Genomic DNA, 12,336 nt, shown 5'->3' with positions numbered 1-12,336 from the left:
TGATTACGAGCCGTATACCTTCCCTTTAATCCAGCCAGTTTGCTTATTGGGTCTGAGTTTTCATGAATAATTTAAGTATCTCAATTCACGTCCGTGGAGGATTCCAAGGCGCTTTGTCTACGTTTTTAAATCGCAACATCAATTTGTACTTTGTGTTGGGAAATCTAAACGTTACATCAAGATCGAATTTCACCTAACTCTGGCTGGTTTAGTTCCATGTATAATTTGGGGTCTGATGGGATTATTTTTTGTCAATGCAATCACGGAATTAAAGTTGGTCTAGTAATTGCGTCTGACAAACTAAATTGGCACATTTTGGGGGTTTCAAGACTGAAATGCCTGCACTTCAAACAACAATTTAAATTCATATAAAGATTGGATGGGTAATCAACCTTCGTTGGAAGTATTATAAGTTTTTTCAGATATAGTTTATTTTTATTTTGTTGGTTATTAATGAGGCTTTGAAAATAAAATACGAAAATAAAAAACAATTATTTAGTTATTTGTTTTGTATTATCGTTTACCCAGACGAGGTGCACCAAATGGTGATTTGTCCCAGTTGTTATTTAAACGTTAAACTCTTTTCATTCAATATGGGATTTGTTATTTTATTTATTACTATTATTTTGAATGGTAAAAAATAGATACTATAGTCATTATCATAATATGAACAGTCATACATTTAACAAAAGCTTTAAAAATCATCTTCAAAGTATTTGAAAATTAATTCAATACTTATCAAGCACTAAACCGTGGAGGGAAAGTTGATAGATAACAACATAATTGTTTGTGAACAAAAACAAATATTCACATGAACTTGAACGCCTCCAGATTAGCGCGCTAGTGCGTGACCGCCAACACAAGGGCTATAGCAAGTTCAGTTGGTTAAGCGCGACACATTAATCAAAAGTCGCGGGTTCAAGTCCCGCCCTAACTCTATTCAAAGCAAAATTATTTGGTAAACTAATGGTATCAGATACCTAATTACAGGGGAAACTAACTGGGTAAATTTAAATGATTTGGGGTTGAACAAAACAAAGTTTACTGCAGCGGGATTTGAACCAACGACCTCCGAATCAAAGCAAACTGTGCTACTAAGGCTTGCAACAACAAAATAGGATTGTGTCTTTTAGAGCCATTGAACACTTTCGGTAAACAGTGTTGTCCAAGGCCCACAAATCGTGTACCGCAACTTATATGTAAAATAACAAACCTGTACAAATTTAGGCTCAATCGGTCATCGGAGTCGGGAGAAAATAACGGGAAAACCCACCCTTGTTTCCCCACCGTTTGGCCGTGTCATGACATGTGAACTTTTAATTTTGTTTCTGTACCAAAAGTGTATAATGGCTTTAAAACTAGGCTTGTTTTCTCAAGAAGCTACTGGGTCCAACTTCTTAGAGCTGCTTAAGCACAAACAAACTAGCTAAGCACACCACAATGATGCTTACAATTTTAAGGTTACCAACCAAATTACTATGTCACATGTACAATTTGCGACTGGATGCTCATTTCTGCTAAGCAGAAGTTTGTTAAGCAATTTCTGCTGCTTAAACAACTCATAAATTGGGCCCATGTCCTTACTGTAGTATGCCTCCTTTACTAGTCCACTATCAGCTCCTTGTGTAACTGCCTACTGAAAGTTGATACTGTGCTACTTTCTGGAGGCAAATGCTGGTATCGCCGGCGTTTATTTACATGAGAATGGTCTTTAACACTAAAGCTTAGGCGGTGAGTACGATCGTCCTTCATCGAGACCGAACCTTTGTTCCAATCCGCCTCCACGGTTCCTCATGGAGGGGTGAGTTTTACCCCTGACTTTCAACCTTTTTAAAGGCACTGTACACGTTTGGTAATTGTCAAAGACGAGTATCCTCACTTGATGTACCCTAAGACATGCATCAAATTAAATACCTGTGAAAATTTTGGCTCAATTGGTCATCGAAGTTGCAAGAGAACAATGAAAGAAAAAACACCCTTGAGCACACAATGTTTGTACTTTCAGATGCCTAAAATGGCTTCAGGCCTGAAGTCATTAAATATTTGCGTGAAAAATTACCAAATATTTTTGTTGGGTTATTTGTTTAAGTAAATATCAATAGTGTCCTGCCCCTTTAAAGGGGAAGTACCGATATCAGTAAATATGAAATAACCAAATACCAAATTGGTTTTAATATGCTGGTGAGAGTATTGTACATTGCCTTGATATACTAATATTTTATTTATGTTTTTATTGTATTTTAATTCTTAGGAAAATACAATTATTACGAGCAGAGGTCACCCAGAGAAAGGCAAGGTCAAAGTATTGTCATCAACAAAAATGTGCCCCCCCCCCCTCCCCTGCTCCGAAAAAGATAAAACATAACTTCCCGATAGGGAAATTATGTTGGTGGGAACAACTGTTTAAATCTTTGCAAATCTTTGTATTTAACATAAACAATAAGCTCAGTACACTGACCATACGTTTGCATTACACATGGCGATACATCAGGTTCCCGTAGAATTTAGATTCATTCTAAAATACCCAAGTAATTCCTCAACCATTTTTTTTTTCTTCTTTTTTTTCTCTCCATGTTTTTGTTTAGTGGCACAGTCTGTCTGAAGCTACATATGGGTGTGTTTGTGATGCGTAACATGTCGTTCTCGGTCGGCGCACCAGCCATGACTTTTGCTACCCGCATGGGGGTGACCATCTCGACCTGTACACGTGAACACCATAATGCAACATTCATGTTAGAGTACTGCAAGCATGATTGAGACCTAAATGACAACTGTTTATAGAGTACATATTTTAAGTTTGTGATAATGACAGAAATCTACACAGCAATATAAACAATTGTTATGTACTTTGTTCTGACTGGATGAATTCTTTGAGAACTTGTTGGTAACTTATTTAATGCCGCGGAGTAGATTTCGGAATTCGGGAGACCAAAGCATGTTCAGTATTGTGTTACCTAAAGAATTGCGCAAGATGCATTGCACAAACGGGGCTGTCAAAATTGTCAACATGGGTGTTGTAAAGTATAAGAAATCAAGTTGATCACCATAAAGAAAGTTAACACAACACAAATGCAGTTGCGTTGGTAGAGACTAGGGGTTATTTTTACACCCTTTGTTTTGAATTTTGATTATTCTTGTTGTATCTTTATAAGTGACGACACTCAAAGTGTCAGTTATAATATTCATTCTTCAGACTTGTGTACGGGTGCATCTCCACAAAGTCTTGAATCACACTCATTCCCTAGTATTGGCATTTACAACCACATCCCCACCAAACCAACCTGAACTATAGCTTTGCATCCCACAGATTTTGACAAACTATTGCTACCAAAACGTTTGCCTAGAGATGCAGGAAGTATAAAATTAATCCTTCATTTTTCGAAATCTCCATTTTAAGATACCGTTGGTAGAACCATTTGAAAAATTTGTAAGAATCGTTATAAAAGAATGCCAAGTTGATTTGAACAGTTTACATCATAATGATATGCACATATTTAAATCTGCCAAATAAGGCTGTCGATGAAAGTTACTGTGCTAAAACAAAAAATTGTTAAGAAAGCAAACACGTACCCAGTCTAAAGATTAAAACAGGAATGCAGTATATTTCGTTCACGGTGATTGTTGCTTGAAACATTACCAATGTTAATAATTTTGACATATAATATGCATCTTGTTATCAACAGAGACACCATGTCTTCCAACATCATAGTTAAACTGAGTCAAATGAAAAGTTTGTTGCATCAAAGAAGCATCTTATACACCCTGTAAGATGAGTATTTCATCCAAGAATTAAGTTTTCTTAATTGGTTATCATCCACCGTCAGGCCGTTTCGGAAGTTGGTTGTTCTTTGTGTATACGTTCAACTCTTTACTTTATACCCAGCAATTTGTCTTGACGACGTTCAGTAAATTTCGAACTCGGAGCTACAGACATTCCTTTATAATTTCATTCAAGTCATTACCTCCTGGTGTTAACGATCAATTCCAATTTTGAAAGTAAGATTGACTATTCGGTAATGAAAACAACTTTAAGTGAAGTTGTTACACCCTTTACAGCGGGAAAGAGGGGGGGGGGGCCTGCACTCTTTACGCTAATCGTCATTTTCCCATTTTAATCATTTTAAATCTCCGAAAACCTGGAAACACAATATCTATAATATACTCATCGATATAGATTTCTCCCCCTTGGAATTTGACAGTGTCTTCTCATTTGCATATCAAATCAATCTTTTTAAAATATTGATGATCTTTTTGGCTTTATTCAATTCCCCGATGGATATCATAATCTTCCATAATAAACTCAGAAATCGGGGCCTTGTCCATTTAGATGGAGACAAAGTGAGCCCTGACGTCTGGTCGGTGATATAGGGGGGATTTGACAACCAAGGACTCCCAGGAACACCGGGTTGATGGGTCCATCCACGCCGGGCCAAACTCAGCGAACAACCCGGGGCTTAGACGGTGAGCTGGTGAAGGGGGCACGGGGCTGATCATGCATAACCAAGAAGCACAAATTCTCTTTCAGCGTTCCTGCGGAAAATTATCTTTTGGCGCCGGGGTTTCACAATCGGAGACCAATTAAGCCAAGCATCCAACCACGGCCAAAACTCGTCTCCCTCCTAAAGCAAAAAAAAAAAAAAAAAAAAATGCATCTATATGATCCCATTTGCGCCTGTCAGCACGTCGGTTATTGGATGATCAAGGTCACGTGCTTCAGGCGGGGGGAAAGTGAACGCCACGGATGAGTAATGTATTGCTACGGACTGACTGTACGCTTTGCATGAACCGTATCAAACTCAACCCATATAACAAAACAAAAACAGTTCAAATTTGACAATTAGTTAGTTTAGAAGCACCGTGAGATGATGACTGCCACTGCAACAGCTTGCGGCGTCGATCCCAAATTTCCCCCGTTGGAGGAGTACGCACAGTCCAGTTACATTCCAACAAACGGCTGTTATAATGCGGGCTCACACTTCTCAAACGATAACCACAGATTCGCTGAAACCAATTCCTCCACCGGTATCGCCTCCTCGCAGTTCCATCAGGACTACGAGAAATACCGGGCGAACTTTACCGAGTGCGACCAGAACCGAACTGCCGGGAACTTATCGCATAACTTCAGCAGTTTCACGGCGGCTCTGGCCGGCGAGGGAAACGCGGATACCTGGGGAGAGTACCAAACTACCGGGGACAGAGACAATGGCTGGACGAACATTGGAACGAGTAGTCCCTGTTTGTATAAACAAAGGGGAAGTGGAAAACTTAGTAGTAATACTCAAATGCCAGCACAACAGTTACCGTTATACCCATGGATGAAGAGGATACACGTCAATCCTGGTAAGTTTTTTTTTCTCAACTTCCCCACCTCTTCTCAACCAAACAAAACAAATTATTTATCAGTGAGTTCCATAAATCATTGAAGACCAGCCATGGTGTACGTTCGAAACGTCGAGTTTTCACTACGAGGTATTTTCAAAGACAACCCCAAGTTATAACAGTGATACCGACAAAGCTTATTTTCCATCATGCTAAAGTTTAAAATTCCACTTAACAACTTTCTGAAAGTCAAAGCATTCTTTGGAAACAAGTGGGGAGCGATACATTATTTTGTTAAAATGGTGTGAATAGTATGCCTCTGCTATAAGCGACATAAGCCAATGATTCAAGGTTTTGTTTTAAAAGACACACAAGGTGTATGGTGATGCTTTTTGATAATACTTATTTTATTGTCTTGCAACTGTTGGACCTTCGAGACAACTCAGCTAGAGTCGAAACGTCAGACCATTCTTGTGCACAGTCGTTTGTGTTGTTAAGCAGTTTGCAACTGCTAATTATATTTTTTATTTTTTTTTCTCAAAACAGAGTGTATTATTATTTAGCAAATGCTCACTTATTTTCTTAAAATGTTTATTAGGTGAATGCTAAGCCATTTTCAAGCTTTAGACTTTTTGAATAATTCTCAAGACGTTAGAGTTGAACCTTAATGCAAATTTATGTAAATTTCGACTTGTGTTACTCACACTTCCTTCTGTCTTCATACGTGCTGTTCCATGCTACAATCGACCTAATATGTGTTGTTAAAAGGGAATCTATCCATTTTAGTTTGATGTAATGTCTACATTTCGATCTTCAAAAGATATGTGGTGAAAGTCATTCAAAGAAACCCACAACATATTGAAACTTTGACAAAACAACCAAGTATTTGTTTATAAGTCAACAGCCCATTAAGTGCTGGTTGGCCTATATAAACTAATGCACAAAAAAATCCCTGAACTTCTCGTCCGGTTATGATAGTGTAAGTTATAAACAAAAACATTTGAATGTTAAACTTATCAAACATCCCGAACAAAATCGTATGAACCAACAGCCACTTGGTTTCTTGTTACAAACGTCAGAAACTATCATTTATTGGAAACATTTCTCTTAACAAATTGAGTACTTTATGAAAAGTGCATATTTCAGCACACACTATAGTTAAACTGCACATCTCTTTCATCGGATCCACGTGTGACAAATGATCGCAATACATTCATTAATTATCTAGTTTGACCAGGAGCAATATGGGTCGCATAGTGAATGGGTATAGAATGTACGAGGTTTAAGCGTACACATCTTGAAGTCTCCCACCGTGTTTTTCTTTCAGCGGTCGGCAGTCGCTTAACTGCGTCTGGTATGGACAGCAAGCGAACCCGGACTTCCTATACTCGTCAGCAGTTACTCGAGCTAGAGAAAGAGTTCCACTTCAATCGGTACCTTACCCGGAGGAGACGCATCGAGATCGCCCAGTCACTCGGTCTCTCGGAGAGGCAGATTAAGATCTGGTTTCAGAACCGACGGATGAAGTGGAAGAAGGACCACAACCTACCGAACACCAAGCCGAGAGCCGGTACCACCACCCATGCCGGTACACGACCAGCTGGCCCGGCAAACTTCGAAGCTAACCCGGTAGTGGACATCAAGCAAGACACACCCGAGAGCATGAGCAGCGACTCATCGTGACTTTGGCTAAGTGTCGTGTCCGGTATTTTACTGTCGTGTTTTGTCATTTGACAGATTCATAATAATTGTAGTTTAATTTTATGAAATGGACGTATTGGACATTATCTTCAATAACGTCATCGTGCTATTTTACGATTTGTTTTTTAGGGTTGATTGAATGTTGAAGGGGGGGGGGGGGAGATAGTTTAAGGAATGGGTTTGCTGTACCCAATGATAAGCATACAAAGAAACGATGTCATTGACTTATCACGATGACAAAATAGGTTTCCATTGGTCTTTTCCCACAAAGAATTCCTCGAATTGTTAACTAATTGTTTCTCTTTCCAATAATCAGTGAATATATGCACTAATTATTGTTTTAACGTTGTCACGACAAAGACATTCTTAAGACACCGCCTAATCAGAATAAATACTTTATGCTGTGTTATCAAGGTAAGGAAACTAACAAAAAACAGCAACAACAACACCAAAGCAACACAAACATCAACAACGAAAAACATCAACAATAATTATAACAACAACATCAACATCATCAACAACAACTATCACAACAGCAACGCAAACAACAACATCAACAACATACTACCACATCAGAAATAACATCAACTTAATATGTTTGTGAACAAATCTAAAATAAATAAATAAATAAATAAATAAAAAAATAAAAAAACATCTTGAGATTGATGTTCTTCAACCAAAACACAATTAAATTTCTTCAAACACACACATCTTTTTAAAACATAATGATTTCGGAAAATGTGGTGTCTTTAAAAGGTGTCGTTTGAACTCCTTTCATCTCAATAAATTTTCATACAATCGTACGTTTGATAAACTTAGCTGATATTTTCATCTCATTCGCCTTTTCAAACAATATTCCGTGTTTCCTATCATGGTTAAAGGCAGTGGACACTATTGGTAATTACTCAAAATAATTATTAGCATAAAACCTTTCTTGGTGACGAGTAATGGGGAGAGGTTGATGGTAGAAAACATTGTGAGAAACGGCTCCCTCTGAAGTGACTTGGTTTTCGAAAAAGAAGTAATTTTCCACGAATTTGATTTCGAGACCTCAGAATTAGATTGTGAGGTCTCGAAATCAAGCATCTGAAAGCACATAACTTCGTGTGACAAGGGTGTATTTTCTTTGATTATTATCTCGTAACTTTGACGACCAATTGAGCTCAAATGTTCACAAGTTTGTTATTTTATGCATATGTTGAGATAAACCAAGTGAGAAGACTGGTCTTTGACAATAAACACCAATAGTGTCCACTGTCTTTAAATAGAAGGTATGCTATTAGCAGAAGCCAACCAATATTCTTATACATTTAACTGGTTTAAAATTAATCATCTTAAGTGATGCAATACCTCTTAATGTAGTCTGTTAACTTGTTATACTCACCAAGTAAATGTTTTTTTTTACATATTACAAATCAACCCGTTTTCATATCACCTGTTGAAAACTGAAATCAGTATTGACAATAATGAGCAAACTTTATGATGTATGTGAACAATTATGATTAACTACGTGAAAGAGACGGTACAAAATGTGCTTAATCAATGTCAATAAAAACCCACTGAAACTTCTTTAAGGGAAGGTTCCTCAATGTATTTTGAAAGAATAAATTCCATCTGCCCAATTTGCACATCCTTAATTTATTCATTTGTTGTTCTGCTTGTTGTGCTTCATAAAACAAGATGTAACTATTGTGCAAACAAATTTGGAGAGTCAAGCTTCACATCGGGGTGATTTTGATTGCATCAATGTATTGGAAGAGAGGACATAGTCTCACACATAACTGATGATGATAACTTACTTGACCAAGAGCTCTGGGGAGCTGTTAATGTCAACAAACATTGCTAGAGACAACCCATTTTGAAGTAATATGGTATTTGGTTGAAACTATACAATTCTTTAAGATTTAGAGAAAGGGATCACTTCCCCCCACAATTTGAATACGGGAAAGTCTTTAGACAAAAAAACTTTCTCAGAAAGCACATAGTTATGAAACAAGGGTTGTTCTTTCATTATTTTCATGCAACTTGCCAGTGATTGGTCATTGTAGGCAATGTTGAAATACACAAAGTGAGAAAAGTCTGTGACAATTACCAAAAGTGTACCCAGTTCATGTAAGCCATGTCAGTTTTGTAAGTCTTCAAAATGTTAATTGATCAAATTGTAAATATCAATTTATCTGGTGGAGTGGTACCGGTATCCATGGCTTTTACATGTATTTTCAAATTGTGAATTCAGATTCAAATTCTGGGGCATAAAGACTATATCTTGTTTACATTAGCACATTACTTGAAATATTTCCCAAAATGCCTTTATTTTTGAAGGCTGCTAAGCGACAGTTTTCATTGCCGTTTATTTTAACAACGATAACCAAACGTAAACCTTCACTTTAAACCATGTGCTTAATAATTCAAATGAATTAGTCCTAGATCTATTCACGTTTTCCCGATCCAACTGAATATTTTACTAAAAACATGTCCAACGGTAATATAACCTGAAATTGTACATAACTTAAACAAGTCATTTGATGTAATATATTATAATATAATTATATAAATATCATTCATTATTGCATTTGAATGTAACTGTTTTAAACAGTTGATCAAGTACAAAGTTGTAAATTTTCGTAATCATGTCGTCACCAAAGTCTGTGAAAATAAATTAATCGTTGTCATGTGTATGTTAAAAAGGAAATTGCAGTATTTTTTCTTTCACACTGTTCCATGTCTACCTTCCCCTTTCATACTGGTAGTGAGAGGAATGTTCTAAAACAATTGTTACTTTCCATCATTTAAACAAATGTGGAGACAAGGTTATTAAAAGCCATTGGACACTTTCCTTAAAGTGTTGTCCAAGGCCCACACTTCGTGTATCACAACTTATAACAAATCTGTGAAAATTTAGGCTCAATTGGTCATCGGAGTCGGGAAAAATTAACGGGAAAACCCACCCTTGTTTTCGCACGTTATGCTTGTCATGACATGTGTTTAAAACAAATCCGTTATTCTCGAGAATTGTATTGTTTTAATGTTTTCTCAGAAAAGTAAAGCATTTCATGGAATAATATTTCAAGAGAAGTCTTTGACCATTACCTTCTATAAACCATGTAAGTTACTTGTAAATCTGTGAACTTCAAGTTGCACACCAAGACCAAAGTTTGAGTGAAACCCAGTGACATTTTCATTATACTTGGCCTACATATGTATATACTTCCTTTGTAGTTTATTTGTTGTACAGTCGGGCCCCGACCCTCCTTAGAAATTGTTATCATTTTGTCTTAAATCTGAGAACAAAAAGCCTTTTTGTAAGGCATATGAGCGGACTCAGACATATGAGAGGACACAACTCTATAATGCAACTTTATTTTGCTTTTGCAGAATGGCATTATTATTATAATAATGTATTTATATTTCCTTTGTAGTTTAATGGTTGTTTCACGGACGCCGAGCAATCATAACAGTTGGCCCCTGGCCTTCCTCACAAAGTGTTCTAAATTATGTTTTTCTAATAATTTTCTCACTCACACCAACCGTTCTTATTGTGGTGTAGCTGCTCCCCTAGCATCGTCCGTCGGCAAGTTGTCTAATTGATGCTGTCCACAGTGGACCACAGGTGACCAAGTATACCCACATGGACACTCGGTTGTCAGAACTTTGGGCAACTTTACCCCACCCCCCCCCCTCCCCCCCACACACACACATCGACCCTCTCTTCTCCACCAAAGAGTCGGCACGACTGCTCTAACATAGCCCGGGGGTAGAAGCGCGTGTATTGGTTATATTTCGCTTCCGTTTGGTCATCGGCTCATTTCGCCCGAATCCGTGCATTTTATTGTTATGCATTTGGTATTGATTGGGATCAAGAATATAATTGCTAACTGCGTCTTCTGAATAACAGTAATGCAGTATTATTGATAAGAGCCAACTTCGGTTTTGAAAATTAGTGGATAAATATATTTGTTGTTGTAAATATAAGCTTGAATGCTTACTAGAGATTGGTTGAGCTGACACAAAATAGTTGCAGATAGTGTTGATATTATGTTTGATTAAATTTATTACATAACAACAGCAAAACTGTGAAAAAAAATTGGCTTAAATTCGTTATGTGGGTCAGGAGAAAACGGTGAAAACCCACGCAACATTTTCAGCATAATAACAACCCAGCTTGCTTCTCGGAAACTGAGAAATAAAACTTGCTGTCAATATAAAAACCAAACAAGCGAAAATAATATGGGTCTTGTTACGAATTTTAAATCGCAAATCAGGCGTACTAATACATTATTGACACTGGAACACCCACGGGGGAAACACATTTCATGTATGATTTGATCAGAACCAAGTCATGTGCAATGGGTACACAATGCCTGCTGGGCAGACACGCGCCGTTTACACATTATCCCAAAGTGACACCATCTACACGTTGGTGACCGTTATGACCAACACGGCAGAGTGCTGGTTTGTAGGTGGCCACTTGAGTACCGGTTTGAACGAATCAACGATGTCTACTGAGAAATTACAGCGGTGTTTTGTCAGGCTTTCCCAATTGCTCATCGGAAACTGCAAGAGATTATAAAATTGATCCTGTTGCAACATCAATTTGTGCGCTTTCAGATGCCTATAAAAGGGCCCCAGGCCTGAAGTATTTTATTATTTGAGCGAGAAAAATACGTTACTTCAGAGGGAGCCGTTTTTCACAATGTTTAAAACTATCAACAGCTCCCCATTGCTCGTTACATTGTAAGTTGTTTGCTTATAAAATAGCAATTACTCTGAGTAATTATCAATAGTGTCAAATGCCTAAAAAAATGTGACGTTGCGACAAAATTGTAAAAGAAGTCAAGTTTGATTAGTATGAATCGTAGTTCCACGAGACAAAACTGTGTCCGTTCCTTAATTTCGAAAACACACAATGGGAAATCTCTCACAGAAAGTCTTATCAAAGCACTGTGGCAGTGAACAACGGTTCGCTAAACTTTCCTAGTAAAAGGTTTCAGGTATTCATATGAAATAAATATTCATTTGAAAAAAAAAATAATAACCTGCTTTAAAACAACATTTATTAACAGGTCAAGTGCTCGTCTGACACCTCATAGTCTCAACTTTTATTGATTATCGAATCTGAATAACATTTCCAGCAAAAACAATCATTCCAAACCAACATTTGTTGTTAACGGTTCAATAGTTCAGCTCCCCAAATCTGTTAACGGTCCAATAGTTCAGCTCTCCAAATCTGTGAAGATTCTACGAACCGAACAAAATGTTTGACGGTGCGAAGGGGACATTTCTTCACCCGTCTATACCACTGGGAATCCCTTCATT

At 37.5% G+C, this 12,336-nt stretch overlaps 1 protein-coding gene across 1 annotated transcript; it reads left to right on the top strand.

The window, feature by feature from the left end:
* Positions 1-4,865: 4,865 nt before the first annotated feature.
* Positions 4,866-7,121, top strand: LOC139937440 (homeobox protein Hox-B4-like). The gene is made up of 2 exons (XM_071932581.1): positions 4,866-5,340; positions 6,647-7,121. The coding sequence occupies exons 1-2, from the start codon at positions 4,866-4,868 to the stop codon at positions 7,000-7,002; spliced, it is 831 nt and encodes a 276-aa protein (XP_071788682.1). The 3' UTR covers positions 7,003-7,121.
* Positions 7,122-12,336: the final 5,215 nt, after the last annotated feature.

This window comes from Asterias amurensis, chromosome 5, assembly GCF_032118995.1.
Source record: "Asterias amurensis chromosome 5, ASM3211899v1".
In the NCBI taxonomy this organism is placed as follows: domain Eukaryota; kingdom Metazoa; phylum Echinodermata; class Asteroidea; order Forcipulatida; family Asteriidae; genus Asterias; species Asterias amurensis.
The sequence above is the reverse complement of the archived record's forward strand: the minus strand, read 5'-3'. Positions and strand labels throughout refer to the sequence as shown.

Bases quoted from the DNA above. Each gene is read 5' to 3' on its own strand.
- LOC139937440 (XM_071932581.1), top strand. From the start codon at position 4,866: ATGACTGCCACTGCAACAGCTTGCGGCGTCGATCCCAAATTTCCCCCG. The intron at 5,341-6,646 runs GTAAGTTTTTTT...TTTTTCTTTCAG, and splicing joins GAGGATACACGTCAATCCTG to CGGTCGGCAGTCGCTTAACT.